The sequence below is a fragment of the Lynx rufus genome, unplaced genomic scaffold (assembly GCF_022079265.1).
Source record: "Lynx rufus isolate CCGP_SWC_20201006 ecotype Redwood Valley unplaced genomic scaffold, mLynRuf1.p SCAF_49, whole genome shotgun sequence".
NCBI classification, from domain to species: domain Eukaryota; kingdom Metazoa; phylum Chordata; class Mammalia; order Carnivora; family Felidae; genus Lynx; species Lynx rufus.
The window spans coordinates 286,889-302,764 of NW_025814866.1; the positions used below are offsets into that span (position 1 = coordinate 286,889).

Consider the following 15,876-nt stretch of genomic DNA (forward strand, 5'->3'; position numbering starts at 1 on the left):
ACAGTGGTGGCGGTTGTGATGACACTCTCACCTGACAGCAGACAGCAGCTGTAGTGGCTACAGCAAGGGTCTCTTTCTCTTCCTTCCTTTTGAAAAGTAATTTTGAGGACCTTTCTTCTTGATGGTTGAGGATCTGGCTGTTTTATACCACTCTCCATTCTGCTAGCCTCTTCGTTCTCCCAAAATGGTTCTTGGGGAACCATTCACTTGGGCTTTCTTTACCTCCTAGGTTAAAAATTGCCTTGTTTACGGGCACCTGAGTGTCTCAGTCACTTAAGCGTCTTTGTTTTTTTTAAATTTTTTTTTTCAACGTTTATTTTTGGGACAGAGAGAGACAGAGCATGAACGGGGGAGGGGCAGAGAGAGAGGGAGACACAGAATCGGAAGCAGGCTCCAGGCTCCGAGCCATCAGCCCAGAGCCCGACGCGGGGCTCGAACTCACGGACCGCGAGATCGTGACCTGGCTGAAGTCGGACGCTTAACCGACTGCGCCACCCAGGCGCCCCTTAAGCGTCTTTGACTCAGGTCATGATCTCATGGCTAAAGACCCGGGTTGGGCTCTGTGCTGACAGCTCAGAGCCTGGAGCCCGCTTCGGATTCTGTGTCTCCCTCTCTCTCTGCCCCTCCCCACTCGCACCTGTGCTCTCTCTCTCCCTCAAAAATAAACATTAAAAAATTTTTTTTAATTGCCTTCAGTCTTTCATTGCCTTTCTGTAATCTCACAATGGTAATTTTTTAAAACCATCTTCCTCGGCCTCCCCTCTCTCTCCCTGCCTGCTTCCTCTGGGCCACGTGCCTGCACAGCTGTCAGCCCGGCACCTCCCTTGGTCTGGGCTTCAATCCTTATCCTGGATCAAGCAGCTTTCTCTTGACTGTTTACCTCGCCTTTTTGTTTACTTGTTTGTGTTTGAAGTGAGGGCTAAGTTCCATCCTCTCAGCCTTCCCCTTTGTGAGTGTACAGGCCTAGGAGTTTGGGCAAATGCATAGTTTTGGAACCACCACCACAGTCGCAGTGCCTGCTGCGCTGGGAAGGGGACGAGGGCAGGCAGGACAGAAGTGGGGAGACTGGCACGCAGGCGAGAGACCCCCAGGCTGCGGCCAGTGGAGGTGGGGAGAAGGGAACGGGTTCCGGCTGGATCTTGACGGGAGAGCCACCGGGGTTTGCTGGCACGGATCGGACGTGGCCCTGGACCTCCTCAGATGCGCGGGACCCCTGCAACGGGTCACCCTTCCTCCCATAAAGGGAGCCCAGCTCCTCCAGAGTCCAACAGCCTCCCCACCTGCTTCCCTGCTCGCCGACCACCCACCTGCCACACACTGCCACCGTTTTCCCGACGTTTAATTCAGAAACAAGGTTCCAGGAACAACGACAAAGAAGCTCATGCCAAAACAGAGGGGACAGCTGGGTTTCCGGGACCACGCGCCGGGGCCAGATCCCTCGGAGGGGGAAGAGGGAACAGAGGGGTAAGGCACTGCCGCCTCGGCCACTCGGGGCGGGCGCAGGACAGGGCAGCGGGGGTGAGGGGTCCGGGCTGAGCGGGCACCACGCCGAGGAAGCTGGGCGCTCGGGCCTGGAGAAGGAGACTTCCAGAGCCCCCAGGCCCACGTGGGGCCCTGGCACGAACCCGCTCATAGCTCCCCAGGTGCTGGGGACAGGGCGCCCGAGAAAGGTACGGTCCGACCCCCGAGAAGTCCGGAGGGGATGCCGGGACCCAGCCGCGGGGAGACCCCCGGGCGCAGCCACAGTCTGGGGAGGGCTTTGCCGCCTCACCCTGGGCGCCCCCCTCCTCGCCATCAAGTGCTGCTGGTGTCGGGGGCCCCTGCTCGGACCCGGCGGGGCCGGCCACGGCCAGGGGCAGGTGCCAGAGGCGAGGCCGAGGCTGACCGTGCCACCAGGGAGCCAGGACGACCCAAGGACAGAAGGGGCGTGAGGTTGTCCACATCCCAGAGAAGGGGCACGTGGTGACAGACGGACACGGTGAGGGGCAGATAAATTAAATAAATAGGTGGTTGGGGGTATAAACAGGAAGAGGGGGCAGGGGCTGGCACGACCCGGGGGCACGAGGGTAGGAGGGCGGGGATATTGCTGCTGCCAGGGTCAGGACCCTTGGTCCTGTCACCACCGCCCCCATGCAGGGCCCAAAGAAAGGCACTAATGAAGGGGGCCCGGGTGTGCGCAGGGCACGAGAGACGGGTGACCACCCCATCCCCGCCCCCGTGCCACCCGATCCAGGGCTCGGCCCCGAGGTCACCTCAGGCCTGGGACGCCCCCTCCTCACCGGTTCCGCCACCCTTAGCTGTTGCCGGACACGAGGCTGATGATCTGTTCCAGTTTTTGCCGCAACTTATGCTTCCGACAGGAGGCGTCTCTGTCCAGAGCGGTGAGGACCTGGGGGAGGAGGGTCCCCCCGGAGCCGGGCTGGCGAGGAGGGGCCGCTCCCTCCGTGGCCAAGCCGTCCTCCCCTGCCTGAGCTCTTCTGTCCCTCCTGCGTCCACGCACCCCGCTCTCTGCGGGTCCCCGGCACGTGGGAAGGGCTGCAGCCCCCCACCTCTGCCCACGCTGCGACTTGGCCACCCCGAAGCCACCGCCTTCTCTGCTCGGCGGCCACAGTGCGGCCCTTCCCGGGAGTGGGCTGGACCCGCTGTCCCCAAACACCCCGTCCCTTCCTGGCCCACACCCCATCTCCCCATCCCCTCCTGAACCCCAACCCCGCACCTGATCTCCCCGTCCCCTACTGACCTGGAATCTGCACCCAATCTTCACTTCCCCTCCTGACCCCCACCCTGCACCCCATCTCCCCATCCCCTCCTGAACCCCAACCCCACACCTGATCTCCCCGTCCCCTCCTGACCCGGAATCTGCACCCAATCTTCACTTCCCCTCCTGACCCACACCCCCACCCAACCTCCCCACCCCTCGTGACCCCCACCCCACACCCAATCTCCCCATCCCCTCCTGGTCTCCCCGTCTTCTCCTGACACCCACCCCCATCCTGCACCTGACTTCCTTGTCCCCTCTTGACCCCCATCCCAACCCGCACCCAACTTCCCCGTCCCCTCCTGACCCGCATCCAACCCTGTCTTTGCTGGTATCCAGGATCTCCTTGCCAAATGCGGCAACCTTCTAGGGCTTCATTGCCCTTGACCATCAGTAGCACCCCAGGAAGCCAATCATACTCTTCTCCCTCCTGACCACCCCCTTCCTGCCCCAGGTGGTGTGTGTGTGTGTGTGTGTGTGTGTGTGTGTGTGTGTCCTGTTCCAGGAGGCCACCCTGCAGTCTTGGGGTCCCTCCCTCCACTCCTCAGTCTCTGCTGCTGGCTCCCTGTCTTCTCTGCCACCTCTGAGTGTCCCAGGACCCCAGGACTCAGTGCGTGGGCCACTCGTACCCCTACACTGGCTCTCGGCTGCCCTTGGTGAGCTCATCCAGGCTCAGAGCTTTCTGGGCCGTGTCCTGGCTGACGGGTTCTTACTTCCAGCAGTAATACAACCTCAGATCCACACCTCTATGTTCCCTGTCTGCTGAAGTGTGGGGTCACCAATCCCATGGGCTGGATAAGGTGCTGGCCCTGCCTACCTTCTGGCCCCACCCTAGCCCCTCAGCCCACCCCTTCCCTGGACCTTTACTTTTGCCTGAGCAGAATTTCGTTCTCTGGCCAGTGGCTTCTCTCCCAGCCCCCTCAAATCCCAGCATCTGGAAAGCATCACCTGTGCTAGCCTGGGGGCTGAATAGGGGAGGCGCTGCGAGCGATCTAAGAGATAGGGTCCGTGCCCCCTCTGTCCCCTCCACCACCCTCTAGTGCCCTTCACCCTCACGGGGCCCCCCCGTGTTTGCCACTGACCGCACCATCAGGGCCTAACGACTGGGGGCCCGCGAGACTGGCACGCACCTCCTGGCGGTACTTGGTGACATAGAAATAGAGTTCACTGAGCGCGCTTAAGATGTTGAAGTCACTGGCATGCAGACGGGACTGCTCCACCAGGTAGGCGTCCATGTCCTGGTCGCTGATGGATGCCATCTTTGCAATGTCCCGGTAGTACCTGTTGGGACCCTGAGTAGGTCACAAAGGCAGGCGCCACCAAAGCCCCTGCCCTGGCAGTCAGGCCGGTCTCTGGGGACTTTTTCCCCAAGCTGACGCGGCAGGGGGCTGCCAGGCCTGGCTTCCCCTCCCAGCCCACCTCTCCACCCAGCTCTTGTAGTTGGGGATGTCCTTGGCGTAGAGCAGCTTGTTGGACGGCGAGTCCTTGCCCAGGCGATGTTCAGACGTGGAGCAGGAGTCCATGAAGGTCTGGGCCACCACGGAGAGGCAGGCGTCCGTGATGCTGTTCTTGTGGATGTCGAACACAAACTGGGGGTTCTTGATCACGTTTACCCAGAAGCGCAGGGGCAGGCTGGATAGAGGGACAGGCACCTGAAGCCCATCCCGTCAGTGCTCCCTTCTACGCTTCCTGCCTGGCCTGTGCACATCTTGCCCACAAGCAGCAAGCGTGACACATTTAGGGTTAGCGGCCTTTTCTTTAAGTTTCTGCCAGACTTCAAGCAGTTAGAAATGAGAGCAAACAGCCTTCCGTCCTCGCTGCATCTCACCCCGCGCCACGGCCACCACATGGGCCTGGCCGTCAGCACGTCTGCTCTGTGCCGGCCCCACTCCCGGCCTCCCACATGGCCCAGCGGGGCCCGTATCCGGAATCAACCGAACTCCCCTCCTGTGCTTGAGGGGCGACTGATGCAGGCCCTCTCCTGCCTGGATGGCCGCTCCAGCCCCCGTCAGTCACCCACCCCCCTGGTCTCTGAGTGCCGGCACAGCCACAGGTGTCCTCCCTTCCTCTGTCCGCCCATCCCCAGGGGGGCCGGCAGTGGCCCAGCACAAGGCGGTACCAATTGCTCTTCCAGGTGTGGCGCACGTCAGGGTCGCTGATCTGGCGCCGGTCGGCCTGCTCATCCAGGAAGTCGAACATGTACTTGATGGCCAGGGGCAGGGCTGAACCTCGGTGAGCCGTGCTGAACACGGTCTCGAAGAGGTCATCCACAAACTTCTGCAGCGTGCCCTGCAGGGGTCGGCAAGAGCACAGGTCAGGTTGGGATGGCCCCACAGCAGAACAGGGGGACAGAGGGGCAAGGAGCTTCCCTGCAGGGACAGTGCCCCAGACGGGCCCCGCCCCAGCCTCAGGCCTCGAGAAAGGCGCACCAGATTTGAAGAACCCCGCGGCCTACCCCCAGGGCAGGCCGGACCAACCGCAGGGCCAAGGCTGGGCTAGAAGATGTCTGGGCTGAGGCCAGGGTGGCTCAGGGCAGGCCCACACCTTGGTGGCCAGGAGTCGAGTCAGGTAGATCTCTGAGACCATCTTGCTGCCGCGGTCCCCCTCGCGGTGGTCAGCATGGTCGTGGTTCTTCACCAGGTGCCACAGCTTGGTGCCAGTCTCCTGGTCAGGCGTGATCATGGGTGCCCGAGAACGGAGGCTGTCGGGGCTGCTGGCTGTGCGCAGCAAGCTCTCTGGGGCAGGGGACAGGCATGCCCTTTAGGCCAGTGGGGCCATGCCAGTCATCGCCACGGCTCTTGCCCACCTCTCTTCCAGGAGCCCAGCGGGCTAAGGGGGCTGCCTACTCTTACCGGCCCGCCCCACCTCCAGGCTCTATGAAAGTGGACATCTCCCAAGGGCAAGGCCCAGGGCGACCACCAGAAGCATGGTGGCCACTCAGAGAGGGGGCTCCCCAGGATGGCTGACACAGCCTCAGAGGGCACAAGGCCAATCAAGGCCATCACCCTGGAGGCACCTACCGTAGCGGCTGAGTGAGCGGGTGAAGGTAAAGGAGCTGGCCATGTTATAGGCACACACTTGTTTGGGCACCAGTGCCACCAAGGAGCCGTCTGTCACCTGGAAACCACAGAGACAGAGGGGGGGCAGCACAGGAGGCTGGGGAGCCAACGGGCCTGAGCCACCACCCACCCGGACCCTGCAGTGTGCATGTCGGAGGTATCCGAGGCTCCCCAAGGAGGGACTGTGTCCTCGGGGCAGGGCCAGGGCCCCCAGGTGGCTCCCAGCCCCTCACCTGATAGTGGGCCAATGAGTTGACCCTCTTCCAGTCACACTCAATCTTCGTGGTGACGTCTTCATCCTGGAGGATGATTCGGGCCATACGGCCCTGGCGCCATTCTGTAGGCCACAGACAGCCCTTGAGGTCCTGCCCAGAGTACCCTGGGCCCCGGGGCCCACCTCCCTCAGCGGACAGAGCCCAAGCAGGGAGCGGGAATGGCAGTCAATGTAATGTGGCCACAGGGTCGGGGCCGGGAGGAAGGGGCAAGGTCACCTAGGTCCATGTCTTCGGCTTTGGGGCGCTGCGAGTATGGGACGCCCTTGTACACAGCGTCCAGCAGCTTATCTTTGGCTTGGGTGACGCTGTCGCAGTTGAGAACCTTCACTGGGACCTGAGTGCTGCCCTCGCTCTCCGGGAACACGCAGTGCAGGGTCTGCGGGTGAGGGGAACCACAGGCTGGACCCCAGACGAGGTGTGCCGTCATGCCTGAGGCCCTGCCCACCCGACCACCAACCCACCAGCGTCTTGTAGTCGATCTGCTGCCGGATGAGCTTGTCTTCGCTCAGGGAGTAGCGGGCCTCGCCCGTGATGGCATCGATGGGGCCCTTCTCCATCTGCTGCTTGATGGCGCAGTAGAGCAGAAACAGCGGCTCCCCGGCACACTCCTGCAGCCAGGGGCGGGCACACGTACGCTGCCCGCCCGCCCGCCAGCCGCCGCTTCCCCGGGTCGCCCCGCCCACCCGCCCACCCGCCCAGCACACCTTCAGAAACTTGTGCAGCAGGAATGTGAACCAGTTGGTAAGCATCTTCTCAGCCACCGACTCGGTCCTAGGGCAAAAGGGGCGCTGGGCCAGACTGGAGAGGGGGCCCACCCACCTTGCTCCCCAGGCAGGAGCGGGCCTGGTGGGAGTGGGGCCCGCAGGAGGCGGGGCCGCGGCCCTGCAGCACCTACCTGCGCAGAAGCAGCTTGGGGTGGTTCTTGCTCTCCAGGTTCTTCTCTATGAGGTCCGCCAGCAGCTGCTTGAGCAGCCCCGTGGCGTAATCGAGGCGGCTGTGCAGGACCACCATGGTGAGCGAGGCCACGGTACCACGGTCGCGCATGGAAAAGCTGCTCTGGGCCTCCAGCGTGTGGATGAAGGTGAGCACGAAGGCGCGGCTGTGCAGCAGCTGTCCAAAGAGGCGCAGGGCCTTCTCGACGTTGGGGGGAGTCTGGGAGGGACAGGGCGTCTCAGAGAGTGGGGGAGGCGTGGCAGGGGATGAGGGCCGGCAGGCGAGCTGGGGACTCACATCCAGCTCCTTGAGCACCGGATGGGCCTCAATGCCCGGGAAGAGCACGCGAACGGCATAGGTCCGGTAGTCCAGGAAAGGGATCTGCACCCCGTCCATGTGGTTGGTCAGCTCATTGATATCCGTCTGCAGCTCAGCAAAGGCTGGGGAGGGCGGGGAGGAAGAATGAGCGCAGCGGGAGGGGAGAGGCTCCCAACCCACCCGCCCTGCACCACACCACTGTCCCAGGCACCTTCCTTGCATTCCAGAGCCACGCGGGACTCCAAGTTGTCCATCTGTAGCTGAAGCCGCTTGAGCGTGCGGTCTGCATCCTGAGTCTTGCGCTTATAGGCGACCAGCACAGCGGTGATGGCCAGCAGCAAGAGCCCGCCGCCCACCGCCAGGCCCACCATGGCCGGCAGAGTCAGCGCCCGCTCGGCCGTGATGTGCAGGGTACCCAGCCAGAACTCCAGGCCACCTACCAGTACCTGCAGGGACAACCCCACTGTGAGCTGACCCCCACGCCCACCCGGTGGCCTCCCCCACCTCCCACGCACCATGACAGGCTGCCGGCCCGTCTGGCTAGGTGAGTCGCACAGGAGCTGTGTGTCGGAGACAGTGAGCGCACATGGCTGGCCCCCGATCAGCACCGTGTAGTTGAGGCGGGAGCTGCCCGCTGCTGCGGGGATCAGATTCTTGCCCTGTGGGTGGAGGGTGCGGTCAGCCAGGGCTCCCCACCTCCCGGCCTCTCCTGGTCCACTGTGCCCCCACTCGCACCTTCAACACTACGTGGGAGCCAGGCTTGACATCCAGGACACCGGAGGGCCCCAGTGGCTCGAAGCTGGGATCAGGGTAGTAGGTGAAGGAGGACCGGTTGAGGGAGCGGGCCGTCTGCACGTGATCCAGCAGGAAGCCAAACTCATCAGGGTGTTCACCCTGGGCCTGTGGCTGGGGCCGTCCCAGGAAGATGCCGGGGGCCTTACACAGCATGGCGGTATCGTTGATCACCTGGCACGTCTGCGGGGACAAGGGAGGGCAGCCCGGCACATGAAGCCACAGGTGGCAGGGTTAGGGGCAGGGCGAGGACCGCTGGCACTCACGTTGGTGGTCTCGATGCCTCGGTACTTGGCCCGGACCCGGGGCTCCTGGACGGTCAGTAGGTGGGTCCCACTCACAGTGATGGCAGTGCTTCCACTGGGGGCAGCGGGGGAGGGGCCTCAGGCTCCCTCCGCCACTGCTCCCAGCCTGGCCTCCAGAGAGTTATCACGGCTGCCATGGAGCCCGGGGCCTCCCCCACCCCAGGTCACTGGGTGAATGCCAGGTGCCATGTTGTTGGGAGGACCCTGCCCCCCTCTGCCAACGAGGGCTGAGGCTTGGAGGACGCGTAACTTGACGCCCTGGGCCCCAGTCACCAAGCGAGGCCCCGGGACAGGAGCTCAGGGACACAGTCCCCGACCCACACTCCTCCTCAGGTCTTACTTGATGATGCTCCAGGTGGGCTCAAGGCGAGTGACCGTAGGGTCCTGGGTGTAGGTGTAGAAGACGCCGGGACTAGAAATGTTGGCACGGTCGATGGCCAGGGTGATGGGGGCCTCGCTGGGGCCCAGGGTGGACACGGGCGAGATACACACGATTGTCTCGGCGTCTCTCCTGTTGGTAAGTGGGGCGCTGAGAGCAGGTAGCCCGGGGCCATGACTCACCCTGCCCTTGTGGCCCCCTACCCAGTGCCCAGGCCAGAGCTGATGGGGCCCCGCCCACCTCACGAACTGGCACTCGCCATCTCTCACAGTCACTGTGACCCTGCTGCCGGCATCCAGAGAGCTCCCGGAGATGGTGAGCCGTGTGCCCCCGGAAGCCGGGCCCCGACCGGGACTTACGCGGTCAAACGCTGGCGTCTGTGGGAGAAGCGGCCCTGAGGAGAGGGAGGAGGTGGCCCGGTGCGGGTGGGGGGGAGGGGTCTCAGAAAGGAGGGGAGGGGGAAGGACGGGCAGCCCACACACCACGAAACTGTAGAGCTGTTCGGACTGTGTGCGGAAGTCAGCAGAACAGTCGCCCACACAGAGCTCCGCGGGCCCCGGCGGTGGGCTGGGCACCAGCGACTCCCCCATCTCACACACGATCCTATGGGTGAGAGAAGGTCAGGGCTGGGGGCAGACAGCCCAGGGCTCGGGCGCCCACACGGCCGCACTCACCTCTCGGCGCTGACGTACTCGGAGGGGATAGGGTTGCAGCGCACACCTGCGACCCGCAGGCCCACGTCCCGGTAGCTGAGGCCCAGGTTCTCACCCACAATGGTGACCCGAGTGCCTCCCTCCTTGGGCCCCATGAGCGGGTGGATCTGCAGAGCAGGACGATAGGCGAGGGTGAGCCCAGACTCGTGGGTGCCTGGCAGACGGAAGGAGACCGGGGAGGCTGACCTGGGCGATGCGAGGGTGGCTGCAGCGGGCGCCCTTCTGGCTCGGGTGCATCCAGTTGGTCTTGGGGGCCGGGCAGTGGGCCCGCAGCTGGCACCTGTGCTCCGAGACGCACCAGCCGCAGTTGAAGCGAGGGTCAGCCTTGAGGCAGAGGCCGCAGCTGGGCCGCCGTGCCCAGCACTTGTACAGGAGAGCTGCGGGCAGAGGGCACCGCTGGGGGCGGCCGCGGGGCGCCGGGGGCACCGAGGACCCCGACGCGGGGTCCCCCTGCCGCACCTGGCCCCAGGTCGCGCCCACCGTGCCCCAGGCCCTACAGCCCCATGCTGCCCCGCACCTCGGAAGGTGGCAGGCTTGTCGATGGCGAAATCGCCATCCCAGACCACGGAGAAGTCCAGCTCGGTGTCACCGTACTCGTCGCCTTCGTAGGAGTACTGGGAGAGAGGGACCTGCGTCACCCCAGAGCAGAGGTGCTCAGAAGGTCCCCCGCCAGAGGCACGTCGGGCTCTCTGAGCAGCGAGCCGGGCGCAGACCCGCACGACCAGCATGCCCCGCGGGAGGGGGCCTCACCGACGCGTTCTGGCACTGCACGCTGCTGCTATTGAAGCGCACGGCCGGCACCCGTTGCTGCCGCCCCTGCACCCGGACCACACACTCATAGTTCTTCTGGCCCGACTGCGGCTGCGGCAGGTTCTTGGCCCGCAGGGTAAGGGGCTGCATGACGCCGACTGGGATCAAGAGGTCCCCGCCCGGCAGGATCTCAGGGCAACCCTGCGGGGAGACCGCCCGTCAGCCACACACCCACCGCTGCCATCTGGGCCCAGCTGGGCTGGCCCCGAACTGAAGAGGCTCCGGGAAAACAATGAGAACAAAGGCAGAAAAGCCAGAGGCCAGCCCACATGGAGCCCAGCCCCCTCGCGCACGGCACCCGCCTCACCTCAGGGCTGTGGACCCTGCCCTCCTGGAAGGAGCACTCTTGGGGGTGGCTGGTGCACACGTGGCGGTACTTACACCAGTGGCAGGGGTACGGGCTGCCGACGCAGGACATGCACCTGCAGGGAGAGGCTTCGCGAATAACGCAGAAGACCAGGCCGCGCTCTCACCACTCGCCCACGGGGCACACGGGAAGCCCCAGGGAGGAGGCGCCGGGGCCCACCTGAGGCCCACACAACACAGCAGGGGACGGAGGGATGTGGGGACAGAGGTCAGAGATGCCAGTACTCACGACCGGAGTACGCTGCAGTTGTAGAAGACGAAGTCGACCCCGGCGAACTTCACGCCAGTCTCCTTGGACAGCAGCTGCAGCCGCACAGTGCGCGTGGCCCCTGTGGCGAGCCCAGGGGTGGCCGTGAGCAGGCCCGGGACGCAGAGCGTCCCCATCCCGGAAAGCCCCAGCCTACTGACCGTGCCCCCTGGTGAGAGCCCGCAGCTCCCGGAGGGAGGGCGACGGGCACTGCAGCTCCCCGGAGGGCAGCAGGACGGCCTCACTCTCCGCCACCTCCTCAAAGGTACAGCTCACGCCGACGCTGAGGTCTGGCACGTTGCGCACGGCCACGGTCAGCTGGGGAAGGCGGAGGAGTCAGAGCGGGAGGCGTCCCCCCCCCAACCCCCACCGACACACACACATGCGGGCCCACGCACCCCCACCCATCACAGCACTTACCTGCACCCCGGGTGACGTCACTGAAACATTGTTGGGCCGGACCCGCACCTGGACACACTTGCTCAGCTCCTCGGCGAAGCCATGGGGGGCGGAAGCACCCGGACAGGCTCCTTCACGGCAGCATCTGCGTGGGGTTAGGCCAGAGCCCGTTATACAGCTGTCCCGAGGGCCCTGGCCGGGCGGTGGGAGGGTACACATATGTCCGCAGGGAAAGAGGGGACGGCCAGCCCAGCCCACAGTGCCAGGCAACAGCATGCTTTGGCCTCGTCCCCTGGGCCCTAAGAGCTGTCACTCGGGACGGGGGCTCCGCTCATTAGCTGGATGAAGCAGGAGGGGACGGAGGCAGAGGCCACAAGGGTACGACTGGGAGAAATGGGTACGTGGGCAAGGGCACGCTCTGCCCACCCCAATCAGTGGGCATCGCCGGCTCCTCCCAGGAGCAGGACCCCTGCAGACCCTTCCTCCCTGCCCGGCCCTGTGGCCCTCACCTGTGCTGCAACACACACCAACCGCAGTGCGGGTCCCCCGAGCCGAGGCAGGCCGCGCAGCTCATGTACTGCTCGCACGTCTCCACCGGGAGCTGGCTCACCTGGGGACGGCGGCGTCAGTACCCGCCCTGCCCCCACCCCGCCACCCGCTGCCGCCTGCCACGGGCCTACCTGCTTCTCACTCAGGAGGTAGATGTGCCGGTGGTCGGGGCTGAAGAGCAGGTCTCGAAGGATGGGGCTGCCATCCACCACGGGCACTGTCTCGTACAGGTGGGCATACTGGGAGCCGTCAACCCGGACCTGGGCCACGAGACACGCTGGCCTGATGCCACAGGGTGCCGCACACACCCAGAACATCCACTTGTCAAGCCACGGACTTTCCAGGTCGTGGCCAAGCTGAAGCCAGGGCCTGGTGCGGCTCAGCTCTCAACCTGCCCACTCCCAAGATGGCCATAGGCAGGGGAAGAGCTTTCTGGGGGATGACAGACACCATCCCGGAATGAGCTCATGCTGACAGTTACACCCTGTGCAAACTTGCTAAAACCACAGACTGTATGCTTTAAGTGGGAGAAGTGTATGCTTTGCGGGCGATGCCTCCGTGAAGTGGTTAGAGATGCAAACAAGGGCCCAGGAGGGGCAGCAGACCAGGCCCCCCAGAAGTCACTGGCTCCCTTCACGAACCCTCCCCAGCCAACCCCAGAACTCCTGGGGACAACTCCGTATTTGCCGGGTGAGCCGGACGAGCTCGTGGCGGCTCTCCTGACCACTGTCCCTTCGGAGCGAGCACACTGGGGCTCCCAGAGTGCATCTCCCCCTTTCATGCTACCCCGTCTAGGAACGGAAGCAGCCCTGGTGCCCATGAGGGGACAAGAGAGCAAAAGGGGTTACATTCACATTTTTCCTCCTTCGTTCAACTGAGGACCCAGAATGATGGCTCAGCCAGGGCCCCTGCACTCCCAGCAGAGAGGCCTCGAGACCGGTCTGGTCCGTGTCACGGGAAGCCAGCAACTGAGGCCACAGTGGGCACTGGTGTTGGAGAGGGCGGGTGGCCGAGGAGCCGCCTGTGGAGCGTGGCCAGGTTCCTGGGGCCCAGCCCGGGAAGTCCCCCCTCCCCCGGCCCTCGCCCTACCTTCTTTAGATTGCCGGTACGAGTGCCAATGAAGACCACAGAGTGCCGGCGGTAGGTGTAGGCGGCCACGCTGGCCATACCATCGCTGCTGTCAGCCAGCAGGGGCAGCCCCTCGATCACGTGTAGGCCACCCAGTGGCTGGTTCAACACCAGCCCGCAGAAGTTTCCGTTTATCTGCATGGGCTGGTGAAACAGGATGGGTGCGGTGAGAATCCGAGCTTCGGGGCGCCAGCTGGACAGAGGGCAGAGACCCCATATTCCGGACGGGAGCTGGATCTGGAACCGGCTCCCCCCACCAGCCAAGACCAGCGGCTTGCCCTAGGACCCCACAGGAAGCCAGCGGCTCAGGAGGAGGAGGAGGAGGAGGAGCGGGGGAGGGGGGGGTGAGGCTGAGGCAGCGGGTGGCCCCCGGACACACCACACACCTCCGAGGCCTGCGGGACGGCACAGGGCCGCCCAGGAGCAGGAGCGCGGAGCACCCGGAAGCCGGCAGCTCGTGAACAGAGAGCACCCGTCAACAGTGAGAAGGCGGCCGGGGAAGAAAGGGGAGCCGCAGAGGGCGGGGGCAACGAGGGTGGGAATCCCTGACAGGAAGACACGGCGTTCCAGGGTAGGGTGCGGGCACTGAGGCCGGGGCCCTGCGGCGCGGGCGCGGGCGCGAGCTCACAGTGTTGATGCAGGGCAGCTCCTTGTTCAGCAGCCAGGGCAGGGCCAGCGTGCCCTCCCCCCGGTAGCAGGACTGGATGCGGCGCCGGATGTGGGCGTTGATGTTGCTGAGGGTGAAGAGGCAGAGGACGGTCTGCCGCGGCGGGCTGGCCCGGTTCTTCTGGCCCTGAGAGAAGACCGTGAAGAGGACGTCCTCGTCGGGCGGCACGCCCAGGGCCTGGGCCAGCAGCAGGCCGGGCTTGGCCAGGTGGGCGCTCTGCACCAGGCGGTACTCCACGCCTCGCCAGGAGCAGCCGATGGGGAACTCCACGTACGAGTAGAACTCCGAGTCCCCAGCGCACATGCGCACGATCTTGGACGTGAAGAATTTCTCGCCCGCCGTGTCGAGCAGTGTCTGCTGGGTGTCCAGCTGCAGCGTCAGGAAGTACACGAAGGAGGCGCTCACAAAGCCGTAGATGTAGTAGATGTCAAAGGCGGGGTACAGGGACAGCGTGTCTGAGGGGATCTTGATCTGCGAGGAGACGAATTCGTCCTGGTACACCTGTGGAGGGGGTTCAGGAGAGAGCATGGGACGAGGCCCGTGTCCTTTGCCAACCTCCCAGACCCTGGCCTCTCGGCCCCCACAACCCCACTCCGGGCCCTGCTCCCAGGACACGGTCGCCCCTGGGGCCTCCCTCGTGATCCCACTCTGCCTGCAGAGTCATAGGAGCGCAGCTCAGAAAGGCCGCCGAGGGTGGGCTGAGCAGCACCCTCCTGGGCCCTGGCCCGGCCTCGGCGGCTGGCCTCCTCCTGGATCAGGGCTCTTCCGGTGGCAGAGCCAGGACAGGGTGCAGGAAGGAGGGAGACGAGGGGGGTAAGAAGAGGCAGCAGGGGAGGAGGGCCCGGCAGCCCGTCTGACAAGGTGAACAGGCGAGCGGGCTCACCCACCAGACTGAACATGTCGGCCCCGTCCTCGTCGCTGATGAGCTTGCGCGAGCTGAGGGTGGGGAAGTACTCAGACTTGCCGTCCACGGCCGTGCCCACGAACAGCTTGCTGGGCCCCCGAGCCTGCTCCACAATGACGCCGGCCATGGAGTCAGGCTCCTGGGCTCCCGACAGGTAGTGCTCCTTGCGGTGGTGCGGCTCACCCAGCTTGAAGAGGTCGTCCAGGCGCAAGAACTGGCAGATGCCTTGCCAGATGCTGCCGCAGGCCACCAGGCGGCGGGCCGCATAGTCTATGAGCAGCAGCTTGTTCACGTTGTCGACAGGTGCTAGGCGGTGGGCACACACTCGCATGCTGGGAGGTGGGTAGCAGCGAGCATTGTCCTCAACAGGCCCTGTGACGTGCGCCCGCAGCTCAGTCAGATTGGGGGCCAGCTTGAAGACGCGGTTCACCGCACCCACGAACACCTCCCCGGTCACCCGGTGCACAGCCAGGTGTGTGAGCGTCGTGTCTGTCACCGAGAAGGCAGGGAAGGGCCTGCCGCTGCCCAGGGCCCCCCCCACGGCAAGGAGGACCAGCAAGAGGAGGCAGACAGCAGGCATGGCCGGCAGCTGCGCCCGAGGACAGGCCTGGGGAGAAGAAGCAAGCGCAAATCAGAGGCCCAGGCCCAAGCTGCCTGCCTTCCTTCTGCCCCACTGGCCTAGGGCCTCCAGCGGACCGAGCACCATGCCACAGAGGGTGGAGGCCGCTCCTCCACCAGCGGACCACAGAGTCCCAGATGGTGCCCGTGGCTGGGAGACAAGGAGGGCCTCCACCAGGGCGCATGAGTGAGCAGCGAGCACAGGCAGGCTTGAGGGCCATCAATCATCCCCCACCCCCCACCCCCGCTGGAAAGGAGCCAGGAGGCCTCCCCACAACCGGGCCACACCCAAGGGGGCAGCAGAGCCAGATGCTGAAAAAGGAAGGGTGGGAGGCCCTCCCAGAATGAGACCCCAAACACCAGATCCTGGAGCTTAGGGTGGCCAGCCACACGCAAGAGCCACTACAGGCAAGTCCCAGGCCACAGAGACGCCCCACACCCAAGTTGGGGGAAGGGGAAAGGCGGAGAGTGAACAATCCTAAGTGTGTGTGGGGGGGGGAACACCACTCCAGAGTGGCATTGCCACCAGGAGACCCAGGTCAGAGGTCTGAGGCATCCAGATCTGAAACTGAACCCGGTGCCATCACACCCGGAGTCCTGGCCCCAGCTGCCTCCTCGCCCCAAGGGCCTCCCCTAGCTGGCTGTCCAGGAGCCTG

At 64.8% G+C, this 15,876-nt stretch overlaps 1 protein-coding gene across 1 annotated transcript; it reads right to left on the bottom strand.

The window, feature by feature from the left end:
* Positions 1 to 1,321: 1,321 nt before the first annotated feature.
* PLXNA3 (plexin A3) lies at positions 1,322 to 15,188 on the bottom strand. Its single transcript, XM_047098431.1, has 32 exons — positions 14,586 to 15,188; positions 13,660 to 14,199; positions 12,993 to 13,175; positions 12,035 to 12,163; positions 11,864 to 11,964; positions 11,376 to 11,499; positions 11,117 to 11,273; positions 10,938 to 11,037; positions 10,650 to 10,764; positions 10,283 to 10,483; positions 10,050 to 10,146; positions 9,719 to 9,909; positions 9,494 to 9,639; positions 9,302 to 9,422; positions 9,060 to 9,196; positions 8,781 to 8,951; positions 8,402 to 8,495; positions 8,079 to 8,318; positions 7,859 to 8,002; positions 7,555 to 7,789; positions 7,323 to 7,465; positions 6,988 to 7,244; positions 6,797 to 6,863; positions 6,554 to 6,700; positions 6,309 to 6,468; positions 6,051 to 6,154; positions 5,779 to 5,875; positions 5,303 to 5,493; positions 4,878 to 5,047; positions 4,178 to 4,390; positions 3,889 to 4,039; positions 1,322 to 2,389 (listed from the first exon to the last, which is right to left on the bottom strand). The coding sequence occupies exons 1-32, from the start codon at positions 15,180 to 15,182 to the stop codon at positions 2,294 to 2,296; spliced, it is 5,619 nt and encodes a 1,872-aa protein (XP_046954387.1). The 5' UTR covers positions 15,183 to 15,188; the 3' UTR covers positions 1,322 to 2,293.
* Positions 15,189 to 15,876: the final 688 nt, after the last annotated feature.

What these genes read in the sequence shown, in the direction of transcription:
- PLXNA3 (XM_047098431.1), bottom strand. Translation starts at nt 15,182, where the DNA reads ATGCCTGCTGTCTGCCTCCTCTTGCTGGTCCTCCTTGCCGTGGGGGGG. An exon ending in AGCCGAAGACATGGACCTAG is followed by an intron (nt 6,155 to 6,308) that starts GTGACCTTGCCC and finishes TGTGGCCTACAG; the next exon opens with AATGGCGCCAGGGCCGTATG. An exon ending in CTCGACTCCTGGCCACCAAG is followed by an intron (nt 5,048 to 5,302) that starts GTGTGGGCCTGC and finishes CGACCCCTGCAG; the next exon opens with GGCACGCTGCAGAAGTTTGT.